The sequence below is a fragment of the Pteronotus mesoamericanus genome, unplaced genomic scaffold (genome assembly GCF_021234165.1).
Source record: "Pteronotus mesoamericanus isolate MK-2021 breed Mesoamerican mustached bat unplaced genomic scaffold, CSHL_Meso_final scaffold_83, whole genome shotgun sequence".
Classification (NCBI taxonomy): domain Eukaryota; kingdom Metazoa; phylum Chordata; class Mammalia; order Chiroptera; family Mormoopidae; genus Pteronotus; species Pteronotus mesoamericanus.
The window spans coordinates 500,419-512,791 of record NW_026555328.1 but is presented as its reverse complement, the minus strand read 5'-3'; the positions used below and the strand labels follow the sequence as shown (position 1 = coordinate 512,791).

Here is a 12,373-nt window from a genome sequence, read left to right as displayed (position 1 = left end):
CTTGACTTGTAGAATAAGTATGAATCATTTATAGGGCACACGTGCTCTGAGGAACACAGTTGGGGACACGCCGCTAAAGAATGCATCTTCCCAGGACTTTTGACAAGTCAATCCCTTTAATAGAGGTCGTAAATCCTGGGGAGATTGCACAGTGGGTAAGACCTGGTTCCTGCCACCCCCCTGGCTTTGGGCCCTGGCAAGAGGCAAAGGCCTAGGAACCTGGGGACACATAGAAACGGTGGCCTCCTTCTCCTGGGGCAGAGGGTCTGCAGCTCAGCAGGGTGGGGCGGGCGTGGGCTGCAGAGAGATAGGGATGACAGCCCACTGTTGCCCTCACTTTGTCTTAGAGAGCCCTCGTGGGTGCAGGCCCAGCCCACAGGGCCTGCTGCTGGCCCCGCTGCCTGCCCAGCGGGGAATCCCGTCTCCTCTCGCGGGCCCTCTCTAGGACTTCTGGTCCTGCCACACATTCCCCTGTCCAGGAAGGTTCTGCTTCCCTGGCAGAGAAGGCGCCCTGGTCCAGACCATGGCTGCAAACTCAGGGGCCTGCTCTGAAGGCGGCACAGGTGCTGAGCTGGCCCCATGCTCCTCCCACATGGTCCCTCCGCCTTCAGAAAGTCCGGAGCCTGGGCTCTGCAACAGCCCCAAGACCTGTCAGCGCTGGCTTTGAAGACTGGAGAGTGTGCAACCAAACGCAGCTTCAAAGGCTTCCCGTGGCCTCCTCCAGAGCCTCCTCCCCGCCCCCAGCCTTGGCCTGGCCCGCCCCTCCACTAACCTGCCCCCCACAGACACACACTGGCAGCTTCTGTGAAGGCCCCAAACAGGGTCAGAGCAAGAGATGAAAAGAGAGGAGGGGGTGAGGAGGGGCGGAGGGAGAAGCCCTCAGGAGCAGGGGAGAGGAAGAAGGGGAGGAGGAGGAGAGAAAGGGAGAAGGACTACAAGGGAAGGGGACAAGGGAAGGGCCCGGAGGCCTAGGCAGTGGGAAGGGGGTGAAAGGGGGGCCAGGGCAGCCTGGGGGCGCTTGCCTCTTAGCTGGCAGGCTAAGCTGGAGGAGCCCTCGGCCCCACCTCGTCCTGACAGCCTCCCAGTGAAGGCCTGGGCTCAGCAGGGAAGGGGCCAGGGTCATTGGCCAGAGGGCACAGAGCCCTCCAGAGAACCCCCCATTCCCAGCGTGGGGTAGGGGGACTTCTACTGGTGTCTCCCAGCGACCCCCAGCAGGGGGCTGGCCCAGGTGGTCCGCAGCGGAAGGCAGACCTGCCTACTTGAACGGCCTCTTAAAGCAAAATGGGGAAACCCAGGAGACCCAGAGGCAGCAAGACATTCAGTGGGGATGACGGTGACGGGGGAGGGGAGAGTTTCCCCCTTACCAGCTTCCCCTGAGCAGCCCAGCACTGGGCTGCACCCCTCCAGGTCGCCCTGAGAACATTGACCGGGGAGAGAAAACAGCAGGGGAGCTGAGCAGGGCGGGGCATGGCGTGTGTGATGTGTGGATGGAGGAACCAGCAACCAGGGTTGAGGGAGGAGGCACACAGTGCTGGGAGAGCAGCCAGAAAGGGGATTGTGGGCCCTGGAACATTGTGAGGGTCTGGGGGGCACAGGCAAAGGTGGGGCCCTGGAGCCACCCTGAGGTGCAGGGAGTGTGTGGGGTCAGGAGAGAGCAGTGCACGAGGATGTGAGGGGAACGGAGCAGGGTGTGTGTGTGTGTGTGTGTGTGTGTCCAGATCTGGGGAGGGGCGGGGCTCCTCCCACGTGGGCTGCCTGAGCACCCCCATCCCAAACTCCAAGGCTGGCACCTACTTGATGGCCTTCTTCTCACTGCGCCCACGCCCTGAGTCTGGCGTGCCCACGGTCTCCAAGGAGTTCTTGTAGCGTTTGCCCTATGGAGAGAGCACCACGTCACTCCCGGGATAAGGGCTGCACCTGCCCCCGCCACCTCCCAGAAAGGGCTCCCCTGGGGAAGGGGAATAGACTGGAGCCCAGCCTTGGCAACAAGGTCAGGGCCCAAGGTGTGAGGGGGTCACCGCGGAGAGTGTCAGCCCCACTGTCGCGGGCTCTTTGGTTGGCAGCTTCTGGGCTTCATCGGGCCCTAAGACCTGCCCCACCGCCCCGACCTGCACTCCATCCTTGACCCCAGGGATGGGGCCTCTCCTGTCCTCCTGTCTCCTGGGGCCCTGGCCAGGCTCCCAGAAACATATCTCCCTCTGCCACAGACAGATGGCTCTCAGGCGCCTGGCCACGTCACACTGGCTACGTCACACTGGCCATGTCACTGCCCCCAGATGGTGGGGGTGGCATCCTGCAGGGCAAGGTTGGCAGCGGCCAGTGGCTGCCAGTGACGCGAGCCACGGGAACGGGGAGAGGGCCTGTGGCCGGTGCTGCCCGGGCTGTGTTCCTCACTGTCTGGGGCTCCCTGGGTCCTCATGCCCTGGGGCTGGGAGCAGGGCAGGGCCTGAGCGCTCTCCCCTGTGAGAAGGCAGCCTTGGGGAGACAGGCTGCCCACTGACTCTGAGGCTGGGGACAGCCCCCCAGAGTTCCTCACACCAGCATGAGTCAGGGGAGGGGAGGGGCAGGGCGGAATGGGGTGGGCATGGCAGGTCCCTGGCTAGAAGAGGAGCCATGGCTGCAGCGGCGACCGGGCCTGCTGCCCGGAAGGTGAGCGCCATTCACCTTCTTGGTTTGGGTTTCTAAATTTAGCTCATGCAGAGCCTGGCACCATTAACATTCCTGGCTGCTACCAAGCAGCCTCAGTGCACCCATGGGCCACAGGCCTGGGCCAGGCCCAGGGCTGGTATGGGTGGCAGGGGAATGGGGTTGTGCAGGGGCTGGGGCTGCCCCCACAGACCATTCTCCTACTGGGCACTCCTGTCCCAGTCCGGTGGGGACACACACACGCACGTGTGCGTGGACGCACACATTTCCCCCAACATCCAGTCCTGTGCACCAACACCACAGCCGCAACAGTCAATTATTCCATTCTCCCTAAAGCAAAATAAAAGCCGTGCAGCCGTGTTCCCTGGTGCTCCTGCCAGCGGCAGCCCCTTCCTGGGCACAGGGCCACCTGTTTAGGGACGATGGCAGTGGAGCTCCCCTGAAGAGTGTGTGTGGAGTCGGGGGTGGGCCCTCATTCTACCTTCAGCGCCCCGAAGTGCCAGGGGGGCCAGGATCCTGGTCCCAGCAGTGCCCCACCATCCCTGGGTGACCCCGGGCAGGCCCCTGGTCCTCTCTGGCCTCCTTTGCCTCCTTTCTGAAATGGTGTGGTGTTGTGGGATGAGCCCTGGGGCCCTCGGGCTTCAAGCCCCTCCTCATGGATATTATTACTTCACTCCTTCCTTACTTCAGCTCCTACCCCTGGAGACGTCACTCCCAGTGACGGGGATGGTACGGCCTCTAGTACTTGGTGTGGAAGCTGGTACCCAGCAGTTCTCAAAACCATCAACCGGCTGCGCCCCTCTAGTGTCCCACCCACCCTGAGGCCGGGGCCCCAAGGCTGCTGCCTCTGAGCTGGAACTTTAAGAGTTAAACAGAGCTGCTGGATCCTCTGGGCCCACCAAAGCTGCACTTTCTTAGCTCCAGCGCTGATCCTTCCCATTATTACCCAGGAGTTTAAATTCCAGACAATTCTTAGTTCCAACTGGAATGATCAGAGCCCAGAGCCGCTCCATGGTGGCCAACGACCCTTCTTGGGGTGACCCTCAGGCAGGAGCCCACCTCCACTATTCTCCAGCACTTCAGGTAGTGTGGGGCCCTGTTGAGGGCCCCCAACCGCACCCCTTGCCTCCTCTTTCTTCCTAGTCTTGACAGGGAACTTGCCCCAAGCACCCCCTTCAAAGGCTGGTCGGCTGCCCTTCCCCGAGGCCAGGCATGGCTGGTGTGGGCCGGCCCCCCCTTCACCCGGGGCCGTTCCTCCTCCTTCCTCCCAACGGTCAGAGAACCTTCCTTTCAGACTGCAACTACCACAGCAGCAGGAACTGGCGTGCTATCGGGGGCAGGAATTGGGACAGGGCTTGATTTGGGGGGTAGACAGAAGTTAATGGGGTAAGGACAGGAACCCCAGGCGGGATCAGGGAGATATCAGGAGGCCCCAAAGTAGTCTGTACCACCAGCCTGCTCAGCAGGGGCGGGGGGTGGGGCGGGGTGGAGGGCTGATCTGGAAAAAGCCAGCTGGAGATTAAGGAAGTTATTAATGTTTGGAAATGGGATCTGGTCTGTCAGGGTATCACGTCACTGCTGCTGAGGGGACAGGCGGGCAAGGAGAGCCCAGCAACGGTGCAGGGGCCATTTTAAAGGCCCTTCTGTGGAATACAGAGATAGTCTAGGAAAAAAGCTCCCTGGCTTCTGCAACCTGGGGTGGGGGGTAGGGGAGGGGTGGTAGCAGGGTTGAGGGTGTGGGCAGCTCTGAGGAGCACGTCAGGAAGGACAGACTGTGGTCTGGACCCCTGGGGGAGTTCCTCAGGCTGGGAGGAGGGAAGGTTCTGCATCTCTCAGCTGCCCACCTGCCACAAAAGCTGTTATCTTTGAACTCCTGTCCCCAGGTGAGTGGGGGTGGGGTGAGGCTCTCACTGCGTGCGCACACACACGCACACCACACACGCGCGCGCACACACACTGCAGCACTTACTAGGGGAAGCTGGGACAATGGGACGGATGTACGCATCAGCTCACTCGGAGCTGATCAGACTGTCCGCATCTTACCATGCTGGACGAACAGACACACACGCCTGCGTCAATACCCCTCAAAGTCAACACACTCAGCACAAAGACCCCGCACTCAAGGTCACCAGCAGCACCTGCTCACACACCTTCACCTGCCCCCCAATACAGACAGACAGCCTAAGGGCCCAGCTAGACATACGGGGCTGCAGTGGGCTCAGCCACGCCCACAGCCTCTGAGGACACTTGCATACACAGGCACGTGGCCAAACCCCACCCTCCACCTCCTCTGAAATCCTGAGACAGATGCAGCCACAGGAGATCCAGGAACAATGCAGGGCAGCCAGCCTGGCTCCACCTGCACGCAAGGAGCTGCCCGTCCTGCAAACACTCACACTCACTCCTGCGTGGGGCAGGGCTGGCGTCTCCACGGCTGCTCCCCACGGAAGGAGCCGCCCGAAGCTGTGTATCTCAGGATAGCGAGTCACATTCTAATTCCTGAGTTTGTCTTTCCTAAATGAAACATGCTGGGTCCTTCCCTGGGAGCATCTGCCCCTTTTCTTCCACAGAAGTCGGGCATGAAGCCCCCGCCCACACAGTGCCCATAGCCACAGCCCTCCCCCTTTGTCCTCCACCTTTGGGTGGCTGGGCTGGGGGCAAATGGGGTTCCCAGAGACCCTTCTACACCTAAACCTGGGAAAGAGACCACGCGTGGGACGCCTACCGGCCCACCTTCGGGGGTGTCCCCCTGTATTTCCCCAAAGTTCCCACCGCCCTTCTGGGTGGGGTGGCAAGGCAGGAAATGAGTGAGGGTCTCTTGGGGCAGCCACCCTCCGGGAGCTGCGCACTGCGGGGGGGGGGGGGGGGGGAGGCGGCTCAGCCCAGCTCTAGCTCCCAGTGCTGCCAGTGCTGTGGGTGATGGATGTCCCTCCTGACGGTCTCATTACTTATCGAGGGCCTAATCCTGCTCGTTAATTCCTCAGCCCTCGTTAAAAATGAAAAGAAGCCGTTTGTGCTTGTACAAACCGGGAGGAGCAGGATGAATGTTCAGGCGCTACGGGCGGGGCGGGGTGGACGCCGCTGCTTCATTGGCCAGGTTACCCGGCTTGGCCACGCCCAGCCCTGGCGAGGTGGAGGGGCGTTTGGATTCTCAGTCTGCGCGTGTGTGCCTGCGGCTCTTTCTGCGGGAGGTGGGGCGTGTGTGCGTAGTCGGGAGCGTGAGAATGCTCCGGAGACCCATGTCTCTCCACGAATGTCCCTGGGTGTCTAGCTCTAGGTGTATACACAGACACACGGGGCCAACACCCAGGCAAACACAGTGCGCGCGGGCGGTGTGAATTTCTACGCTAGTGTGCCTGACGATGTGGGCAGGTGGGTCGTCTGCAGGCGCCCTGGGGAGCGTTCACGAGCCTGTAATGGGGGGGGGGGGGGCGGGATGCAGGGCCCTCGGGAGTCTCACCAGTTTGCGCTGACACCAGTGGCAGAGGCCGCAGAGGATGACAGTGACACTAAGGCTGACGGTGATGATGGCGGAAACCAGCAGGACATCGCGAGTGGGCGCCCCTGGAGAGGACATGCACAGGTCAGACCCTCACTGGCCAGGGTCAGCCACCCTCCCTCAGCCCAGAGCACTAGAACTACCACCCTACCCTTCCATCTGGACCCCACACTGGGAGTTCGGAGCCCCGAGTTCTACTCGCAGCTCTGCCTACCGGGTTGACCCTGGGAAGGCCCTGCCCCTCTCTGTGCCTCAGTCTCCTCATCTGTAAAATGGGGAAATTGTGCCGGTTGACATCCTTCCTGCTCGCTCCCGGCATGGGCCCTGTGTGAGCCCGTGGGACCCTTGCCATCCCCCAAACTGGACACCCTCAAATGGAGAAGCTCAGCCAGGCTGTGCGGACCCTTCAGACCCCTCTAAAACACTCACTGCTTCCACCAGGCCCGCCCGCGCAGCACCCTTTCCACCCCCACCCCATACTCTGAGCCACAGCTCTCGCTGAATTTGCCCAAAGCGTTATTAGTTCTCACAATTCTTCTGAGGACATCTGTCCTATGGGCACTAACAGACCCTCTTGTGTCTGGCCATGACTAACAGTCACATATAGAGGCAAAGAGAAAATCTCTGGAACCCTCTGATCAGCCCCTACTGCCTTTTAGGCCAGCTTTCCTTGGGCTGGAAGCCCACCCAGCTACCTCTGCACAGCCCGCCCTCCCAACCCAACCCCCAGTCCCCGAGCGCATTGTGTGATCTCCTGAACGCTCCCAGGGGCCACCCCGCAGCTTCCATTCCAAGAGCTCAGGGGTCCTCTACTCCAGAAATGGAAATCTGCATGGATCTGTCCTGGGAGGAAAATTCTGTGTTTCTGTGCAAATCCTGCCTCTTGCTCACTGTGTGGCTTTGGACGAGTCACATAACTGCTCAGTTTTCTTCCCCCTGCAATGTCGATTAAACCTCCTCCCAGGCTTCTCGCAGGTGGTTGTAAACATGAGCCCGAACCAAACATAAGGAAGGCACAACTTGACCAGAAATGATCATGTGGGGGAGTCGAGCCAGAATGGCACAGATCACGCATGCTCTTTGTAAATATGTGTGCAGTGGGATGCGTCCTAGAGTCAAGGAGATGCTGTTTATTTACAGAGGAGCCTGCGTGGGCTTTTTGGTGCCAGTGATGATGGTAATTAAGAGTTGACAATAGCTGTCTAGTCCTGGTTCCTGTGGTTTTAGCTTCTGGGCTCCAGTCTCTCTGGCTTTGCTGTGGGGCACCAGGAGGAGGGCCCGCAGGTCATCGCCAGCTCTCAGGCCTTCAGGGCTCCCTCCTGTCGCCACTCCAGTGCCTGGGCACCTGGGTCACTACCCGTTCTCCCCAGAATCCTGCTTGGGCCCCCCCTCCAATTTCCTGGGCCTCCCATCTGTGGGCAAAGGCCCTCCTTACATGTCTCCCATCTATCTACCTGTCAGGCCAGCTAAATTTCCTCTTGTCCCAAATCTGCAGCCTCAGCCCCCAGGGAGCTCCTGTCACCTGGGAGCTCTACCCCAGACAACCTGCAGACACCAAAGAACTGGTCCTGCCCTTCCCTCCCCCAGGCAGAGGAACACATTTGCCAAAGTGCTTGGGTCAAATGTGAGGCCTCTATCTTTAAACTCCAGGCTTCTGAGGAGGGGTGGGGGAAGTGGGGAGAGCAATGGCCAGAATTCCACAGGGTATGGAATGTCACCAGGGCCCCAAGACTCAAGGCTGTGGCAAGGAAACGGGCAAGTGTGTCTTTAGGGTAGGGGCCTGCACGGCTTCCAGTTCTCTGCACGGGAACGCCCCGGCCCCGCTGGAAGGGTTGGGGGGGATGGCAGGTGACCCCACACCTTCCTTTGTTGGACTCCCTTTTAGACAAATTCTATTCTTGGGTTGAGCTTTCTTCAACCATTATCTATTGAGCATCCACCACGAGGCCCTGGGAACAAGCAAGAATCCAGCTAATTATTCTTCAGCATAGGGGGCGCCGCAGGTCCAGGGACAGTCAGGACACCAGCCTGGGGCTCCAGACTCCAAAATACAAGAGAAAAGACCCAAGTGTGAGTACAGCCTCTGCCTGTCTTTAAAAAATTAGTTTTTATATTTATATTCTCTTAAATTTATTTTTCAATTACAGTTGACAGGCCTCTGCCTCTTAATAGCTGTGTGGTCTGGGACCAATATCTTAACCACTGTGTCTCCATTTTCTCCTCTATAAAGTGAAGATAAAAAAAATGGCATCCCATCTATGGGACTGTTGGTAGCACTCACCAGGCAGGTGTGATTACTAAGGCTGTTGACGTTAGCTTTGCCTCAGGTGCAAACAGAGGACTCTGGGAGCACAAATGAAGACATGATTGCCGGACCAGGGAGTTATCTAGGAAAGCTTCCTAAGGAGGTGGTATTTCGTGTGGTCTGGGGGGGTGGGGTGAGGTGGGGGTAGGACATCCTGGGCAGAGGGAACGGGGAGAACAAAGGCAAGGAGACGGTGACAAGTGTCAGGCCTGCTGTGTGAGGCGCTGGACTGCATTATGGGGCACGGAGTGTGGAGACCAGGCAGGTAATGGGAGTAGAGCCTGATGGGAAGGGGCTCGTTGTGTTCTGCAGGCCATCGGAGCCACGGGAAGTTTGTGAGCAGCGGAGGGGCAGGCTCAGAGGGGGTGTCAGCAATCTCATGACCTGGTAGCCGTGTTGCTGTGACGGGAGGCTGCACTCTGGGTGGCTTTTTCTACACACACACACACACACACACACACACACACACACACACGCACGTGCGCACGCTCCTCTTGGTCATGGGGCAATTCTCCAAGGGGTCACTTCCCTGGAGTTCCCTTCTCTCTTTGCCAAACAAGGTCCCTTTCAAAACCTGCTCCTTAACCTCTTCTGTAGGCTGGAGAGACCCTGGGGACGGAGCCTGTCACTCCCAGAAGCCAGGGGGCACCCTCTGAGGAGCCCTCCGAGACGCAGGGACCTCCCATGTAAGCAATTAGCATTGTGTGGCACGCAGAGCGAGCACTGGGCTTGGTGTCCAGGAGGACTGGGCTGAGGCCCATTTATGGCCACAGCCAGCCCTGTAGCCATGGGCAAGGCCCTCATCCTCTGAGGCCAGCGCCTTCGTCTGTGCCCGAGCTGACCCTTCCTCGCTCTGATGGCAAGCAGTTGTTCTAGGTGTTCCATGTGGGGTAACAACTCGGCCCTCACAACAACCGCAGTAAGCATTATGACTATCCCCATTGCACAGATGGGGAAACCGAGGCTCAGAGGGGTTAAGTTACCTTGCCCAAGGTCATTTGGTGGCAGAGCCAGGGTTCAAACCCAGGCAGCCTGGCTCAGAGCTATACACCTTGCTCTGTGTGCTTTTGAGAACACCTAGGGTTCCCAGGAATTTCTTAAGCTATTTGGAGGTGGATGCCGAGGAGATGAGGCTGTGGTCCCACGAGTCCTCTTCAACAAAGCAGTGTCATTCCCCCGTTTCACATCTTGGGCTTTTGCAGACAATTGGAAAAAGGGATGTGCTGTTCGGGAACACTGAGCCCCCCTGCTGGGATCGATGGCTCTGAGATTCCCTGACGCGGGGGTGGGTGCCATCATCTCTCAGGCAGCTGACCCTCCCCCCAGACCCCCAGCATCCCTCGCACAGCCCTTGAAGCTCAGGTGAAACAAACACTTGCCATTGCAAACTGCACCGATGCTGTGAATAAAAGTGATACGATGCGCTCGGCCAACACATGATGTTGCCTTTAAGGGGAACAAGCCTGTTCTCACCTGCCAGCCAGAGTGAAACCTTTCCCAGAGCATGGAGCCACTGTCTCGGGCTGGAAGGAACCTCAGAAGTCCTGCGTCAGGCCCCATCAGTGCACAAGCTCCCAGGTGGCCCTCCTGGTGACAGGAAGTTGCCTCTGCAGGTATTGGGTCCTCCACGGATGGGCATTGTTAAGGACGGGCTGCTCTGTCTTGCACTGAGCTGTATCTTTCTGCCTAGAACTTTCCCTCACCACCGTAAGCTTGCCCTCTGGAGCTGCTGGAACAAGTAGGCTGCCTCTGCCACATGACAGGCCTCCAAATCCTTGCCGACAGCTCTCATGTCCCCTTCCAGTCTTCTCCAGGCAAAGCAGCCCCAGCCCTTCTAAACCCTTTCTCCGATGACATACATGGTTTCAAGTCCTCTTAGCGTCAGCATATTAACATTTGGGGAAAGGAAATATTGCAGCCCTCGTCAGCCTTTGGACAGAGCTGAGTTCCACGACGTATCCTTGGGCAGAGGAGACATCCCGGGTCCCAGAGGGCGAGACACAGACAAGGGCAGACGGATGACTTCGGGAGACCTGGGAGGCAAGGTGAGCCAGGGGCAAGGAGAGCCAGGCCTCCTGGGTCCAATGCCGGTGGAGGGGGGCCTGGGAGTGACATTGCTGCCCCTGCACCCAGGCCTGTGCTGGGTGCATCAGCTGATTAATGATCGTCTATCGGGGTCCTGCAGGCTTTGCCAGGTCCTGCGCACAGAGCCTGTGCTCCTGACCATGCCGTTGTCTCAGGATAAAGCCCGCGTGCTCCAGAAGGCGGCCTCTGAGGGCGGACGGCATGCTCACAGAGTCTTTCCCTCCAGCTCTTCAGCTCTCCTGGCCACCACTGTCTTCCTAGCACCCAGAACAGAGCTGAGCTTACAGAGGGTGCTCAATAAGTGCTTATTGAAAGAATGAATGAGGAAGCCTCTAGGACTAATGATAATAATAGAAGCTATCATTTATTAAGCATCTACAGTGTACCAGACTACAGGGCCCAGGAAGGTCGGGGCTATGTTTGCTTTGCTTATTCCCGGATCCTCTGTGACAAGCTGACACACAGGAGGCACTCAGGCATTATTTGCTGAATGTTCGATGCTTGTCGTGTGTTATCTCACTAGTCACCCAAACAAGATGGGAGAGAAGAACAGGAGAGGCTGCAGCGACAGTTTGAGAACCTCTCTTTCTCACACACACACACACACACACACACACACACACACATACTCACTCACTCACCAGGACTCCTTCTGTTCTTCCCCCATGCCCATCTTTGCCTGACAATTCCTGATTTTTCTAGACCCAGATGAAAAGCACCTCCTCCAGGAAGCCTTCCATAATCTCTCCAGTAGGAATGACCTTCTGCCCCTGCTCCCACTGTGCCTGCCCTTCTTTTAGGGTGCAGCGACCAAGTGCCAGGGCTTTGGAGCCAGGCTGTCGGGGCTCAAATTCTGGCTCTTATTCTTTCAAGCCATGCGACCAAATCTCTGTGTGCCTTGGTTTCCCCATCTGTAAATGGGGGCTAATAATAGTACAGGCCTCAGAGAACAATGGTGAGGTTTAAAGGGATTAGCACACATAATGTGCTTAGCACAGTGCCTGACACAGAATAAGTAGGCAATAAATGCCAGCTATTATCATAGCGTTACCGCATCTCGCACGGAATGAGACATCAGGGGCACGGAGCTGGCAGTCAATAACTGTCGAATGACATACTGAACTAGATACATATCTAGTTTTCCCTACAGAACAACAGAGGCCAGGGGTCACGTCGTCCTCAATTCTGTGCAACGCCCCCACCCTCCAAACCCGGTCCCTGACTCAGGACCTGGCCCAGGGCTTGACCAAGAGCAAGAATCTGTGAATGCCTATGGCAAGGGGCGGGGAGGGCTGACACGTGGGGACGGGGGTAGGGTGCCATCTGGAAGCCAGGCTGGGCTTCAGGTGTGAACTGAAGACCTGACCTCGTCCCTTGCCAGCGATCTGCCCCCACTCCCAATTTTTTCTCATCTCCTCAGCAAGCCATGATTTATGGATGAGCAGAATCAAACGGGGCTGCTGGCGGCTAGGATGCCCCAGGGAGCTGCTGGGGAGGGAAGGGACTTCAGTGGGCAAGCCCACCAGCTACCAGGGGGACTGGGAGGGGAGCCAGAGCGGGAGCAGTTACACAGCACAGGCCACAGACGCAGACACCTGTGTCTCTCTCTCTCTCCCATACACACACTCATGCACACGCACGCATCACAGAGACCCAGCCGTGGTACAGGCCCATGCTCCCACTCACACACAGACACATGCATGGACATCCGTGCATGCGCACATACCCACACGAGCCACGGAGACTCACTCCTTACACAAACACCCATGCTCACATGCACACACAGATGCATGCAAGGTCACGCATGGCCATGGCCATGAGCAGATGCCCAGCCCAGC

The 12,373-nt window shown here is 58.4% G+C and overlaps 1 protein-coding gene across 7 annotated transcripts in view; it reads right to left on the bottom strand.

The window, feature by feature from the left end:
• SYT7 (synaptotagmin 7) overlaps positions 1–12,373 on the bottom strand; it is a 57,350-nt gene that overhangs the window by 27,628 nt on the left and 17,349 nt on the right. For all 7 annotated transcript variants that reach the window (XM_054563616.1, XM_054563617.1, XM_054563618.1 and 4 more), the window contains exons 2-3: positions 6,107–6,210; positions 1,795–1,874 (exon numbers count right to left, since the gene is read on the bottom strand). In XM_054563616.1, coding sequence (XP_054419591.1) covers positions 1,795–1,874; positions 6,107–6,210 — 184 coding nt within the window. The remainder of the gene's footprint in view (positions 1–1,794; positions 1,875–6,106; positions 6,211–12,373) is intronic.